At 39.8% G+C, this 15,480-nt stretch overlaps 2 protein-coding genes across 2 annotated transcripts in view; both read left to right on the forward strand.

The window, feature by feature from the left end:
• The window catches only part of pdxkb (pyridoxal (pyridoxine, vitamin B6) kinase b), a 28,890-nt gene extending 24,251 nt beyond the window's left edge, over window positions 1-4,639 (forward strand). The window contains exons 7-11 of the mRNA XM_072657397.1: window positions 645-690; window positions 821-932; window positions 1,706-1,842; window positions 1,977-2,043; window positions 3,331-4,639. Coding sequence (XP_072513498.1) covers window positions 645-690; window positions 821-932; window positions 1,706-1,842; window positions 1,977-2,043; window positions 3,331-3,443 — 475 coding nt within the window. The 3' untranslated portion in view covers window positions 3,444-4,639. The remainder of the gene's footprint in view (window positions 1-644; window positions 691-820; window positions 933-1,705; window positions 1,843-1,976; window positions 2,044-3,330) is intronic.
• A 7,227-nt stretch (window positions 4,640-11,866) lies between these two features.
• Window positions 11,867-15,169, forward strand: LOC140535509 (uncharacterized). Its single transcript, XM_072656906.1, has 5 exons — window positions 11,867-12,678; window positions 13,177-13,284; window positions 13,473-13,658; window positions 13,952-14,339; window positions 14,903-15,169. The coding sequence occupies exons 1-5, from the start codon at window positions 11,867-11,869 to the stop codon at window positions 15,167-15,169; spliced, it is 1,761 nt and encodes a 586-aa protein (XP_072513007.1).
• The last annotated feature ends 311 nt before the right edge of the window (window positions 15,170-15,480 follow it).

The raw sequence follows: 15,480 nt of genomic DNA on the forward strand, positions 1-15,480 counted from the left end.
TTCTGTTTCGTTAATTAGTGATAATGCGCTTTCTTTGTGTGCTGCTTGAGTTTGTGTGTGTGTGTGTAAGATAAGATAGTCCTTTATTAGTCCCGCAGTGGGGAAATTCACACTGTGTGTGTGTGTGTGTGTGTGTGCGTGCGCAAGCGCATGTGCTTGTGATCCATCTGCATGATGCTGAATCGTGACATTGTGTGAAATAGCTGGCAGCAGGAGGAAGTAGTCTTTCAACTGCTGCACAACATTTAGCATTAGAGCTGTTCAGTAATATGATGCCTCCCTCTGGTGGTCAGACACAGAACTACAACTGCAACTACGTCTAGTATAATATAGCTTTAGGCTGCCAACACGAAACAGTGTTGTGTAGTTTTGTGTAAGGGACTATTATCGGTGAAAAAAATGGGTGCTATTGCTATATGCAACCATAGCAACCTTACCACACCACTTCATCCAGTGTGGTAGTGGTGTTTCTTTGGCAGTAGTAGAGTACAATTTGAGTATCTGTTGTTATCAAACAGTGCTAAAGTTTAGTTTAGTGTACTTTCTTTCATGTGACATTAGCTCAGTGTGATCCCTTGCTTCAGATCAGGGATCAGACAACTGCCTTAAAAGGCCTGTGATAAATGTGTGTTTGTATTTCTTAGGCTCTTGACAGGAAAGAATATCAGTACAGAGAAAGATGCAGTAGAGGTAAGAGACAGGGCATGCACACATGACACCACACACTCTGGTATAAACTGATAACTTCAGTGTCTAATACTTTCAATGTCTAATACTTACTCTCTCTCTCTCTCTCTCTCTCTCTCTCTCTCTGCGCTAGGTGATGGATTTGCTTCATAATATGGGTCCAGACACAGTGGTTATCACCAGCTCTGATCTTCCCCCTCGCCTTGGAGACCGCTTCCTGGTGTCTCTCGGCAGCCAGCGTATTGGTATGTGTAATGCTATTTAAATGAGATGGATTAGCCCTAATCCATTTGTCTTCTATCCACAACTGTCTCAACACAGCATATTTTTTGTCTGTAATGTCTATAACACTATACTCAAAACTTGAGCTTGCTTAGAACTAACTGTATAGAATATGAAATCACCCCTGGCTGCCTAGAATAAGCAGTAATGTTTTCAGAGTTTCTGCCATGGTTTAAGCAGAAGTAAGTGAATTTGCGAAAAGAAACCCCAGCAATCCTGCCTATTCTCGACAGAGAGCATTTGAGAGAGGTCATTAACGTAGCAGGGGGTGGTGGTTTTGTAAATCCAAGCTTTGAAAGTGTAGAAGTTGAAGAATCTTTCTCATAACTACAGATAAACACATGAGCTAGCTGGCAAAATCAGACATGTGTAAAATATCACGCTCCGTGCCAGTAAAGACTAACATGACTAAAAATGAATACCATCAAACAACACTTGCCAAACGTCATTTAAAGCCTTGTGTCCTCCATAGTTTTTTTTTTTAAATCAGAACATTCGATTTATTTATTGTTGTATTAAAAAGTATTTAATGAAATGTACCACAAAATATTTCAAAAGATAATAAAACAGAAATAAAAGAAACTAAAAATAAAAAATCATCACCTACTCCAGCTTTATGCTAGCCAGTTCTCATTAATGCGCAGTTTAGCAGAATAGACGCAAAAACATAAAATAATTTACAAAATAATAATAAAAAAAGGAATGACTATTCACTGTTATGAAAATTCCCACATAGTGATGCCAGACGGTACGAGCTCGACCCAGCGGATCCGGATAGAGGTGCCCAAAGTGGACGCTGTGTTCGTTGGGACAGGTGACCTCTTTGCTGCTATGCTGTTGGCCTGGACTCACCACTATCCCACAGACCTGAAGGTACAATTAACATAATACCCACCCCACTAAATCAGTCATCATCTTCATTACTGTTGGAACTGTACGTCACCCACTGTGTGCTGAGTCACAGTACAGTAAACCATGATCAGTGAGTCTCTAAATCTCTTTGACAGACGGCGTGTGAGAAGACTTTCTCAGTCATGCATCATGTTATTCAAAGGACCATCTCCTACGCCCATGGTAAGGAGGAACATTGGTTTTTGTGTGTGTATAAATTATATATTATTATTGGGTTTTTTTTTTTTGTTTTGTTTTTTGAGCATTTCTATTGGTCAATGTATCATGCAATATTGACACTGTAAATGACAATCGCCAGATTCACATTGGCAAAAAGTAAAAAGTGACAAATTTGGATATACATGGTGTGTTAAACATAATTAATGAATGAAGTAGAATGGCAAAAAGCACATTTCTGAATGAGTATGGCCTCAGCTAAGCCCTCCCAAAAGGAACAAGATGTTAAACTCGCCCCCACTGTGTGGAGGCTGGACTGTAGCCTGGTTATCTCTCTAACCTGCTACTTTGGGATGTTTCAGATGCTTCCAAATGTTGCTACATTACAACCACCAAGAGGGATATTAAAGTAGCTTAGCTTTTATGGTTTCCAGATTGAAGCTTAAATATGTAATATCCAAGTATGGTAAACATTAAGAGATGACGTTGTTATGGGGGGAATAAAAAGAGATGACCAAAAGCATGCCAAAGATGAAACTACTGAAACTGTTTCCAGTCATTTATCTGGGCAAAGAGTGTAAAAACACTGAAACAGCAGACCAACAACCTTGCAGTACAATTTAACATGAATTTCTTGTATTTAAAACTAGTTGGGTGCTCCAGCCATCAGATATGTTTGATTCAACCAGCATTAGAACAGCTAATTTATCCCAATAGCAGGTTTTCCACTCCATTTTGGAAATGTGCAAAAAAATTAATGGAAAATTTTAAAAAGCGGGAAAAAAACCCTCCAAAATATTGAGAACACAATTTCCACAATTGGATGAAAATGAAAATAGAAAAAAGAGTGATGGACAAAAGATTTTTTTAAAATAAATGATGCAGCTCAGATTTTCAGAGGGTTGCCTCCCATGTTCTGACATGTCCCCTCAGTCCACATGCTTCTTTCACTTCAGATTCCAGTTCTGTATCTCTCAGCTTGTCAATAAATGCACGTTTACAGCTGTCCACAAGGAGGAGCGCAAAGCATGATTTGAATTTATGACAGTGGTGTAAAGTGAATTACCCTCTGCAACTGTAGAGGGAGCTCAGGAGCAAAAAATATTAATTGACATAAAATTGTTTTAAGGAAAGATTTGGAAATAGTATTTTTTTTTATTTTTTTTTTCATCCCCAATTAATGTTAATAAATATTATTATTGTCTCTAAATATCCTTTTCTCAGTTGTATTAGAACTTTTGCACAGTACTTTGTCTGCATAAAGGCATATTTCTCTCTCTTTCCCTCTAACAGAGATGGCTGGTCCTGGTAGAAGACCCAGCCCGGCCCAGCTGGAGTTACGAATGGTCCAGAGCAAAGCAGACATTGAGGATCCAGCCATCGTCATGGAGGCCACTGTTCTATAGAAACTCCACACACATACACACACATACACCCCTCCCCTCTGCCCTCCGCCACAATCGCACAATGTATAGATGTTGTACATTTTTTGGATCTGTAATGTGACATTGCCTTAGAAATGAACAGAGCACAACATTTCATTGGGAGGGAGGAATAGCAGGGTATGGCAGTAGAGCGGCGAGGAGGAGAGAGCGCTGTGACGAAAGAGAGGAAAGAGAGGGCTTTAAAAAACAAACAAAAAAACCCTCTCTCTTTAATTTTTTTTTTCTCTCCATCCTTCTCTGCACTCGTCCCAAACCCCTGTTTGTCCTGCACATTGAACTCAATGGTTAATGGAATGGCCTGGGCAGAAGCATTCAAACGGCTGCTTCATCAAAACCCAGAGAAACTGCCACTGCTGAAACTAGAGCCACTTAAAAAATAAAATAAATCACATACAGGTCACGTATTGGCATAACCATAAAGCCGAAGGATGTGTATTTGTAGAACATTTATTCTCTAGTTAAAAATGGAATGAGGTAGCTCAGAATCGTGCTTTATGGATCTAAAATGAATATAACGGTTTGGGGAGCTGTAGCCCAGCTTGAAGACTGAGCTGCTTATCTTTGTGTAAAGGAATTTAGCTCACGGTATCTGTATGTCTGATTGTCTTACATGGATGTTTGGATGTTTTCTGTGCGTGTTTTGCACAAAAACATATTCACTGCACTGCGACAGCTGCTGCATGAATACATATTTTGTTTGTGTGTTTGTGTTTTTTTTTTTTTTTTTTTTTGGTTTTCAAGTCATTGTGGCATCATTGAAAATCATGTTTTTTATTTCCCATGTTTCTGTGGGTGCTTGAAATGCGAGACTCCTGGCATTTCAATGTAATATTTCTAAAACTGTCTTAAATGTCATTTGTCATCTGATTTCATGTTTAAAGATTGTATTTTACAAAGATATTATATTAGTTGTAAATACTTAAACTTGGTATTTGTTCTAAAACATTTCATGTTTTTTTTATTTTCATTGAATTTGCATATCATATCAAAGGAGAAGGCTTAAAGGAATAGTTTAGGAAGAAATCGAAGAGATCAAATTTAGTAAAGAGATCGTGGCTGTCTGGAGTTTGCACAGGCTTTACTACTGTTGGTACTGCTATTTTTAGCTACGTGGTGTACGTTTTAGTTGATGTTTGTAATAAAGTGTCGCTATGAAATCATTGTAAGCATTTAGAATTTTTGAGGCGGTTGCGTGATGCTCATTGGAGAGTTATAAGCATCCATTAGCCTCACCCCAACAGCTCATGCACAACTAAGGAAGCCTAGAGATGTTGGCTAATTGAGCTGAATTGAGTTTGCTGCCTTAAAATCCAGGCTTTGAAATGGTTGGTACCAACCATGGTTTTTAGCTACGCAACGTAGGTAACTTTTTTTTTCTTGATGTTTATAGTGTACAGTGTCAGGAACTGTCAAGCAAGAAAATGTGAAATTACTGTACAAATCTGGATGGCTTGAGGCAGTTTGTGATGCTAATTGGTCAGTTATAAGCCTGTTAGCTACATTAGGCCTTACACTTTACGTTAACCATACACTAGGAGACTTTTAAAAGACACTCTCTCACATGTAAAGACAGACAGATGATGATTTTGCAAAGACTGAGAGTCTTGCAGGGTCACTATTTGCAACTAGATTTATTTGGAGATTATTTCGGATCATGCTCCTGGTGGACGTTCACAAGAAGATAAACTGTTGAACAATGGAGCAGGAACAGAAGCAGCTTTTGGCCACTGCTGCCCTTATGTATCAAAAACTAAAATAAATAAAGACCCCTCCCCCCAAAAAAGTGCTGCAGAATGTGCTTTGCTGCTTCTTGTTTGGTAGTGGAGAGAGCTCACCTATTTATTGGTTACCCACAATGTCCACATTACATTTTGCATGAGACAAGACTAAAAACTTCACAGTTCATTTGATCAGAAAGTCAAATATATTAAGACTGCTATCCTGAACAAACAACCACCACCAAGCGCTGGCATTGGAAAGTTGTCTGCGACAGTGAAATTCGCTTGAAAAGTCGCTTGGCATAAGACCAGTGTTAACGTCCAGTGCAAAACTTAAGAATCCCAGAGATATTAAATTGTAGGCCCAAACATGGTTGCTACCGACTGTGTTTGGCCACGTCATGTGCTTTTGTTGATCCGCCCTACAGTGTCAGGAACTGAATAACCAGCCAGTGTGAGATTACTGTGCAAATTTGGACGGTTTGAGGCAGTGTGGGTGATGCTTATTTGGGATGCTTAATAAGCGTCCATTATTTGCTAGCTTCAAGACAACTCCAACGAAACTGCTAGCTAAACTAAAGAAATTTCATGCAAATTTCAAACATCCAACATGTCTTGGCTGACCGATAATGCCTTGGCTAGTACATTTGGAGTAAAATGGAAATTAGAAATTGGATTCTTCTTGCTGAACTAATCCTTTAATGTAATTTTCGGTAGTTGGTATTAAATGCCTTGACTTGCATTGTTTTGTATCTGTGGCGGTCCGGTGAGCTCTCCCATTACCCTTCTCTCTCTCTCTATCCCAGCTCCATCTTGCTGGCTGAATTACCTGCGTAGACTTATTTAAACATTAATAAAGAGCAGATGAATCTCTTCTTTCATCTCTGGACTCCATCCACTCTTTACCCTTCAGAGTCAGCTCACCATCCTAATTGCTGCTGCCATGTACAGTATGTGTGTAGCTGCTACATCACGCATTAACACGTGGATTTCCACTCCTTTCCACCAGTAAAAGACTTGACTTGCATGCAATCACCTTTCTTTATCATCACTGTTTTTATCTTTCGCTGTTCTGGTTTTTCGCTGCTTTCTCATTCATCCATGCTAAGATGACCTTAAGAAGCTCTTGGTCTTAAACAGAAATGGTGCTCGTGTGCAGGACCAATCAGGGGTCAGCGTTGCTCTGGGTGATGTACTTCCTCCGCAACTTTTCATGAAGCGATGATTTGTTAAGTCTATGTTCTAGTGAATATCTGTATTTGAATTTGAGTGTGTGTGTGTGTATATGTGTGTGTGTGTGTGTGTATAAGAGGGTGGGTGGATTGTATGTGTGTATCTGTAACTTGAGGCAAGATGTGTCATTGTAATGAGTTTTTTTTGGGCTATTTAAAACAAACAAACAAACAAACAAAAAAGAAGCTCATCATGTTTAAAACTACCACTGTCTGTGGGAGAGCAGCTGAATTGACCTATGCTCCGCCAAAACAGCGCTCTTTTGTCTGGGTCTGACCATTTTGCATAACATTTGGAATTTCCAGAACTGCCATTGAGAAATGGACCGTTTGCAGAATTATAATGAGTCAAACTTTTAGATCAGGCTTGCTGGAATCATCTGTAGCACTGAAAATAGGGAAATGTTTATGGGTTCACAAAGTATGCGAATAGGTGTGTTACCTTTGAAAACTTGTAACTATTCCAAATTAAAATTAGCTAAACCTAAAGGATTTTGTGTGTACTAAAGACGAGGTTTTAGTTTAGAAAATCGGCCCCTCAGTTGAGCTAAAGCTAATAATCAAAGTTTGAAAAAACAACAGGAGTAATGGTCAGCATACGAGTGCACAACTAAATTACCAAGCTAACTAAGCATAATATTGGCCCTGTTTCATCATTTCCTAGATATTTCCCTTTCATTTGGCCTAGTTGGCACATGAACTGACTGGCCAATTCCAGCCCATGTGACCACGTTTGCCATTTTTTTGCCGAAATAAGTCCAGAATTTATCCATCAAAAACACACCTATGCCATTGTCATTAAAATTAATGTTGGCAAATACAGTAAAGGTAAACTGAGTTGGGAGTCTGGGCATATTTCACATTGACAATCCAAATGTTTCTTAGCTTCAGGAATAAAAACAAATGACCTAGATGACCAGGAAAGTCTTAGTTGATGGATTTTTTCCCCTCAACATTCTGTAAAGCTTGTCCACTTGTTATCGCCAGACACTACTAAAGAACGTATTTATGGGCAGAGCATAAGTAGCCAATTGAATGGTCTCAATAGAAATGCCCTGTGGTTGCTGACCTGAGAACAGCTCTGTGTTTGTTTGTTTTTGGGTTTTTTTGCATCGTTAAGCCTATACTTTATGTTCGAGAACCTGGTCTTAGATCAGTAAAGAAGGGCAACTTCTACCCAAAGCCACTTTAGAATGGACTGTTGGCAAAACTGTACGCTGCCTGCCTCCACAAGCAACCAGTCACTGCCAGTGTTTGTAGACAGTTGTGCATGTCCTGAGGTGGGATTCTGAGAAAAGGGAATTACAGGGGTGTGTATACGTGTGTGTGTGTGTGTGTGTGTGTGTGTGTGTGTCTTCTGGAAAGACATGTGGCCCACCTTGATACACCCTGTAAGGTCCCCCACAAAAAAATGGTAATAATAATAATAGCGATGCGGCTCGCTTTCAGTGGGCAACCGAATATTTTTGACTGTTATCACAGTGACGTTTAGCGCATTCCCTGAGGGAAATGTAGGGCGGAAGTTTTGGGGTGGACTACAACATTTTTGTTTGTTTCTTGTACATAGTGTATGTAATAATGTATATTGGTCTGTGAAATTTGTGTGTTGTTGATTGTAAGACTGTGTGTGGAGCAGAAGTGACCAAATGTTACTTGTCTTTGAAGGGGTGATGAGCTCCTCCTTGTGGATTGGAGCTAAGGCTGTCTTAAGTGTTTTCTAGCATCATTGTACAAAGTGATTAGTTAGGTTACAAAAAAACAAAAAACAAAACAGAAAATATTAACCCCTTCTTCTCTGTTTCATTGTCGCTAATCTGTAGTTGGGATGGGTGTGTGCAGTGTATGGGCTTCACTGCCTTTAGATCGACGTGTTAAAGCTGTTACTTATCCAGCTAGTTATATGAAGTCTGTAGGCCTTCATATAACTGGGGTCTGAAGGATTCCAGAATGAAGAGGTGTAGTTGTATTCATTCAACTATAAAATTCATTAGTATTTGCTCATTTAAAGGCGATCATGGTTTCTAAGAAATTTGAAAAGTAGAGGCTCAACTCAACTGGAATACTTGTGCATCCAGTATCCAGGCCTGGATTGTGTTTGCTCTGGACGTTAAAGGAACAGTAACTGTGATTGACTATGTAGAAACTGGAACTGGAAACTAGGTAGTGCACAATTTCAAGTGTGGTGTCCAAAAACATAGAACATGCAGAAAACATGAGTAAACTTGTACAATTCCACAATGCGAAGTGTACAGTGCGAAGTGTACAAACTGTGTACCTCAGTGGACATGGAATCCTTGTAGCATTAGTGTACGAAAACATTTACTTGAATAATAAATTCTCTTCCCTTTAACTGTGTTCTATGTAGTGCTCCTGAGTAGTGAATAGTGATTAAGGAATCATTTTGAACACAGCCTAATTTTCTTCTTTCGAAGCAAAGACATTTAAGGTATGAAGACTTTGGGGGAAATGGAAGTCCAAACGAACCACATACGGCAAGAGTATTTGACATATTATAAAGAATCTAATGGAAACATCTCATCGTGTCTTGGTCTATCAAAGTGATTCCGAACTCCATCCTCATCAGTAAACCTGTTGTATGAACCACTGTGCTTGCTGTAGTGTCCCACTTTTCATTTAGAAATTAAGTCGCTGTGGCAAGGATCCCGATGAGTGCGCACTTCACAAGATGGTAGCCATCTGCCAAATATGTCAAATGATGTCAGAACTAAGCAGAATGACCTGTTACGAGGGTAATGGCCAGCGTCCCCACTTTAGCCTCGGTAACTCTGTCTCTTAGAAGATCTACTAGTGTCATGTCTGTGCTTTGTATTCATTTTTATTTTTCTGATTGATTTTTAAAGAAAAAATGATTGTTTTTATTTTGCCTCTGAGTTTCATTTCTTAATGGGGACAAAAATATATAATAAAATGTTGTAAATGTTTGGTAAAAGTTTATAGTGCTTCGTTTTCTGGTTATGAATATTTTTTAACATGTTACAATGAAGATTGTAGTGTACAAATCCACATTTATAATATATATAAAATGTATGTTATGATGCAATAAAGAGAAAGTAATGATTATATTATATACGTGGTGTTCAGTGCTGATAAACAATATAAATGATTGGGTTGTGTGTTCATACCATGAGAGCGAGTTGTTTTGAACCAGTAAGTCAACCTAGAATTTGATTTCTGATTTTTAATGAGCCTTTATTAATGTGTAATATGTGACAGCACCATGAACATAAGAGTGATATACATGTGACAAGAGATGGCATTTAAAGTGACAAAATTCATCCAGCCAGTTTTTTGAGTAGTCAATTAGATGGGCAGAAAAGTCTGCTAGCCAATTAGTTCACAGGATAGGTTCGAATTAGGGCAACTATGGTATGTGTATTCATGCTATTCATGGTTATGATTTGGTGCATGCAATCACACAGAGCATACACTGGTAGGCACTACTAGAAATCTCTTTATTCTTCATATCTTACTATTCTCACCTTTGGATTTGAAACTAAGAAACTGAAAATAAGCAACTATTATCACAAGAACCCTGGCTTTAAACATTTCCTTTCTCATTAAATCATGTTGGATTGGACAGTGATAATGTGTTAGAATTTTTGTGTGTGTATGTGTGTGCCAATGATCATTTTGTTAACAAAAACTATAATGAAAAGTTTTACAGCCCATTTTTCATGATGAGACGACAACTAAACAAAAAGTAACACTTAATTATATTTGTAAATTTGCAGTATGTTACAAATATTCTACAATAGTGAATTTCTGTGGTCATTATTTTGAAAATTATTAAAAAGTCTAAACAAGCATTTAAGAAACAAAATAAAATGTGTAAAATATGTGTTTATTATTTGATAAATACAACAATGTATTTTTTTTTACATATTTTAAGTACATACATTTGCTAATATAATTCAATATAGAATTAAAATATGATTAAATAATATATATTATTTAATATTATTTAATTAAATCTAATTCAAAATAGAATACATGTATAAATATATATATATATATATATATATATATATATATATATATATATATATATATATATATATATAAATAAATTGGCTTAAGTAACTAAAGTGACATTTCCTCCTTCACAGCACTGTGTGATACAGTCTTATATACAGTCTTATACAGTCAATGAGGGAAACTGACCTCAGTGACCCAGATCCAGTCCCCCATTGTGAGGTCATGCCGATGACATCACAGAACCTATAAAAGGGCAGGATCCACCTCATAGGCTCAGTTAGGATTCAGCAGCTCACAAGGATTCCCACTTTGATGCTAATGTGTGGCTGACACTTTTATCAAGAGCCATCTTATCTAGAACCAGAGATACAAGTTCTACACCTGCTTCTTCCTTCAAACAGGACAAGGTAAGTGTCAATTATTGATTACTGATCAGAACAACAGCAAAATGCTCAAGCAAAAAGTAGAGTGGAATTGTGAGACCGGGCATTGCATATGCTAATGAGTGTGTGAGTCTAGAACCACAGCTGTGTAACTATTGAAGAGCAGTTCCACTCTCAGTATCAGTGGCTCCTCCTCTCAGCACACCTGAAACATGCAGTTAAAGGGGGTGAAAAATTTGTGCAAGGATTAGTAAGGAGCAAGTAGGAGAGAAAGGAGCCAATCAGAAGCTTTTGTGAGAGCGTCAACCTTTGAAAGATTGCCAATTGTAATATGGAGTTAAATTAAGATAAGAAAATCATAGATATCTAGTACATATTTTTACAACTCTGTAAATACAAGTGATTCAGAAATATGCACCTTTTGATCCAACTTTTCGAAACTAGTGTTGGAAAACTGCCCAGCTAAAATATTAGTAACTCAAAAGCAGTTGTTCTGATCATTTCAAAAGGCCTGCATTGATTGATACAAATCAGACTGCCCTGATTTGTCCAAAGGTTCAAAGACACTTCAATTACAACTTTGCAGTTACAAGCAGTGTCAGAAGCTGCTCTCCTACTTCAGAATTTTATTTTTAGAATCGTTTTATTTCAAGGACAAAAGGTCAATCTGTGTAAAACACACACACACAAAAACTTTAAGAAGGCCTCTGATCAAAAATCACCATATATGGTCAGCGCCGACCAGTTCTGACTCCCTATCACTGATCTTTGTCTTTTTAAGGTTCTCAAAGTTGATGAAATTTTATTAGGAGCCTCATGGGCCTAAACTTCATTAGGGCCCAAAGAGTTGCCTGTGCTTGAACCCCATAATTGCTGCTAGCAGATATATTTCTTCCCCTCCTTCCAACTCTGTTACTAAAAGACCCTTGTAATTGTCTGACTCTAAACTTGTATTAGATTAAACCTTAATCAAGACTAAATTAACTGTTAAGTCCAGAGGTCCTTATCACCTCCTCAGCAATCTAACTTTCCTTTACCTTCCATCTACAGGAGGAATGGCAACTGACAGAATCCTAGGAAAATTGGGCTTCGAAGTCCTGGGCATCATCGGTGAAGGGGCTTTTGCCAAGGTGAAGCTGGCCAGATCTGAGAAGTACCCCAACCCAGTTGCCATTAAAATAATGGACGGCAGGAAGATGGAATGTGAAATCAACTTTAAATTTATCCCCCGGGAACTCTCCATTCTTAAAAGAGTGAGGCACCCTCACATTGTTCAGGTGCATCAAATTTTGAAGCGCTCTGGACGGGTGTTTATTCTGATGGAGGCTGCCACAATAGATCTCCGGGAAAAGATCAAGGAGCTCCACCACATCCCCATGAACCAGGCCAAAATATGGTTCTCTCAGCTGCTCAGTGCTGTGATCTATCTGCACCAGCAGAACATTGTCCACCGAGACATCAAATGTGAAAATGTTCTGCTGACAGCTGATGGCCAGGTGAAATTGACCGACTTTGGATTCGGACGCTATTCCAAAGGTTTCCCTCACCTGTGTCACACGGTTTGTGGCACTTATCACTACATTGCACCTGAAATATTTAAGGACAGGCCATATGACCCAAAAAAGAGTGACATTTGGAGCCTGGGTATCACTCTGTACATCATGGTGACCGGGATATTGACCTCCAACCCTGACAACTGGAACAATATCCCACGTGACCGACCCAGAGCCGTGAAGTATCCAGAGGGGATCGCAGTGGAGAAGTCCTGTCGCACCCTCATCCTCTCCATGCTGGACTTCAATCCTCGCACTCGGCCTTCGGTGATGGAGGTGGCACAGCACCCTTGGCTGCAGTCCAGGCAAGAATGGTAAGTAAACCGCTGTGCTGGAATTTGGTTATATTGTCTGGTCTGATTGGATTACATTTGAATTGGATTTTAATTCCATTTTAGGTTGCTAGAAAGCTGCAGAGGCCTAGAGTTGCAGGGTCGATCCTCGCTCCCGTCTCTGTCTTTGAGGAAGTGGGTGTGTTGTCCCTGTGTCCACATTTGTTTCCTCCAGAGGCGTCAAAAGACAAAAAACGTAAGTCTTAGAACACACCTCATCTATTTCTTCAAGTGTTAGAGAAGAATTCCAACCATTCGTTTAGATTTCCGCTAAACTAAAGAGTTAAGATGTGAACAGAGTCTTTCAGAGTGGGTTTCATATGAATCTTACCCAGTCACAATTGTTCACAGTGATGAGTCAGATCATGTGCAGTAATTCCTTAGAGATGATTAGAATGAGCTAAAGCTTTAGGTTTAATCAGAAAATCTGAATTTTCTGTATAAATTCCATAATGACCCTCCCTCTTCTCTACACATCAGGGTCAGGAAGAAGCCGGTCCAAGCAGAGCGACACACTCCTCCAGCAGTGAAAAAGCTTCCATACCTGTTCCCCCTGCAGCATGGTAAGATTCAGGACTACACCTTGAAGTTCTGTACTTCTGTCTTCAGTGTAATATGTAGAATGTGAAGCAAAAAGCAGAGTGATTGTCCTTGAGGAATCATTTAACAGTACAGAAATGATCAACTAAGACTGAGAATCCTACGTAAAACACCTCCAGATCTGTCAGCTGTTTGCTTGTTTCTTTGCTACAATTGTCTTGTATTTTCATTAACAGTGAAACAAAGGGGGCTGAAGACTCATCTGTGTCTGAGGCTGAAAGCTCTTCACAAGAAGAGTTTGGAAATCCAAAGAGACACTGTGAAGAGAGCTGTGAGGAGATCCAGCAGCAGCAGCAGATTCTTTGTTCTTCCCAAACTGGCACTGATGAGCAGAGCACCATTACGCCTGTGGAGAAAATCCGGTATGTTTATTTACTTATTTACTGTTGCAATATGCAATATTCAGGAATTTATTTATTAAGTGCTTTATTGTTGTATCTCGGCTTCCTCCATTAAAACAGTCAGTCTGGCCACACTGGCACTAAGGATCCAATCTTGGTGTGTTGTACATATTGTTCACTGATAATAAAGGTCACTCAGAGTGTAGAGCTGTTGTGTAATTAAGTGAAGACACATTGTACAGTATTAGTTGACTAGCAATAAGTAAAAGTTCAAAGATGACTTATTTTCCACATTGCTTCTGTACCCTCTCCAGAGTCATAGGCAGATTTGTTGTGGTGGCCGTTGATGAGGATGAGGGAGGCTCTTCTCATCGAGACATCAACCCTCTCCAGGAAGACGGCAGCAGTGGAGCTGGTGCAAGTCTAACTTGCCAAAGCGTAGAGATTGTGGAGGAGGAGGAGCATGGCTGCTTCTGCTGTAGTCCACTTTGTGCTGCAGTTAAAAGGGCAGCCAAAGCTCATATTGTAGCACCGATCCTCAGAGCCTCCCAGGCTCTTCGAGGGAGGATGAAGAAGTTCTTCAAAAGGACCTCTGCGGTGCACGACTCCTCCTCTCCTCCTCAGCAGAGTGTTTGTCATTCTGCTGCCTCTACAGAAGCTCCTTCTCAGGACACCAGGAAGCTGAGATTCCCCCAGTTTAAGGTATGTGAGTGGAGAGTTGAGTGATTGTGACAGACACACAATTTTATACTTTTTAACTTTTAAAATAACTTTTTTTAAAGTAAATTTTAAAGTAAGTTTTTCTCCAAAATGTTTAATTTGTTCAATCTTTGTTATTTTGTCCCTCTAACAGATCCTGAAGAATATGAGAAGGGTTCAGCCCTTGTAGACATCGAGCATGGCTTCAGGTGATGACAACGTACAGGGTGGGTTCAATTCTGAAGGAAAAGTCCCGCTCCTTGGGCTGTTAGTGGAGACAGAACCTGTTCTCCCACAGCCCACAGCCCACAGTGACGCAGGAAACCAGGAGACCCTGGTCCCCTTCAGAGAATCCGCAATGAGGCTACCCAGGTTGGGGGATGCAGTGCAATGCCCATCAGACAAAGGGCAAGGGCAGATGGGTCCATGGCATCAGAATCTTGGCAACAGATCTAGAACAGAGCAAGTGGAAAGATGCCAACTAGAAATAGTTGGGCTCACCTCTGCACACAGTTTAGGCTCTGGGACCAAACTCCTTAATGGGGGATAATGTGTTCCCTACTCAGGAGTTGCCCAGAATGAGAGGCGCAGGTCAGGCATGGGGGCTGGCAGCCGCACAGTTGGAGTTTGTCCTGGGAGATCAGAGGGTCGCCTCAATGCGACTTCGTGTTGCAGAGAAGAAAACTCTGACGGTTGTGTGCTCATATGCACCCAACAGTGGTTTAGAGTTTTCAACCTTCTTGGAGAAAGTGGATGGGATTCTGAAAAGGGTACCATGCACTGACTCCATTGTTCTGCTGGGCGACTTCAACACTCATGTGGGCAATGACTGAGAAACCGGGAGAGGAGTGATCAGGAGGAACAGCCTGCCTGATCTGAACCCAAGTGGTGGGATGTTACTGGACTTCTGTGCTAGTCACAAAGTATCAATAGCAAACACCATGTTCGAACACAAGGTTGCTCATGAGTGTACATTGGTGCACTCATAGTACCTTGGATTAAAGGTCAGTAATTGACTTGGTGGTCATGTCCTCTGACCTCAGATCATGTGTTTCGAACACTCGGGTAAAGAGAGGCTCTGAGCTGTCAACTGATCACCATTTGGTGGTGAGTTGGATCAAGTGGTGAGGAAACTGCCAGACAG

Source organism: Salminus brasiliensis, chromosome 15, assembly GCF_030463535.1.
Source record: "Salminus brasiliensis chromosome 15, fSalBra1.hap2, whole genome shotgun sequence".
NCBI classification, from domain to species: domain Eukaryota; kingdom Metazoa; phylum Chordata; class Actinopteri; order Characiformes; family Bryconidae; genus Salminus; species Salminus brasiliensis.

Bases quoted from the DNA above. Each gene is read 5' to 3' on its own strand.
- LOC140535509 (XM_072656906.1), top strand. From the start codon at position 11,867: ATGGCAACTGACAGAATCCTAGGAAAATTGGGCTTCGAAGTCCTGGGC. The intron at 12,679-13,176 runs GTAAGTAAACCG...TCTACACATCAG, and splicing joins CTGCAGTCCAGGCAAGAATG to GGTCAGGAAGAAGCCGGTCC. The intron at 14,340-14,902 runs GTATGTGAGTGG...TTCCCTACTCAG, and splicing joins TGAGATTCCCCCAGTTTAAG to GAGTTGCCCAGAATGAGAGG.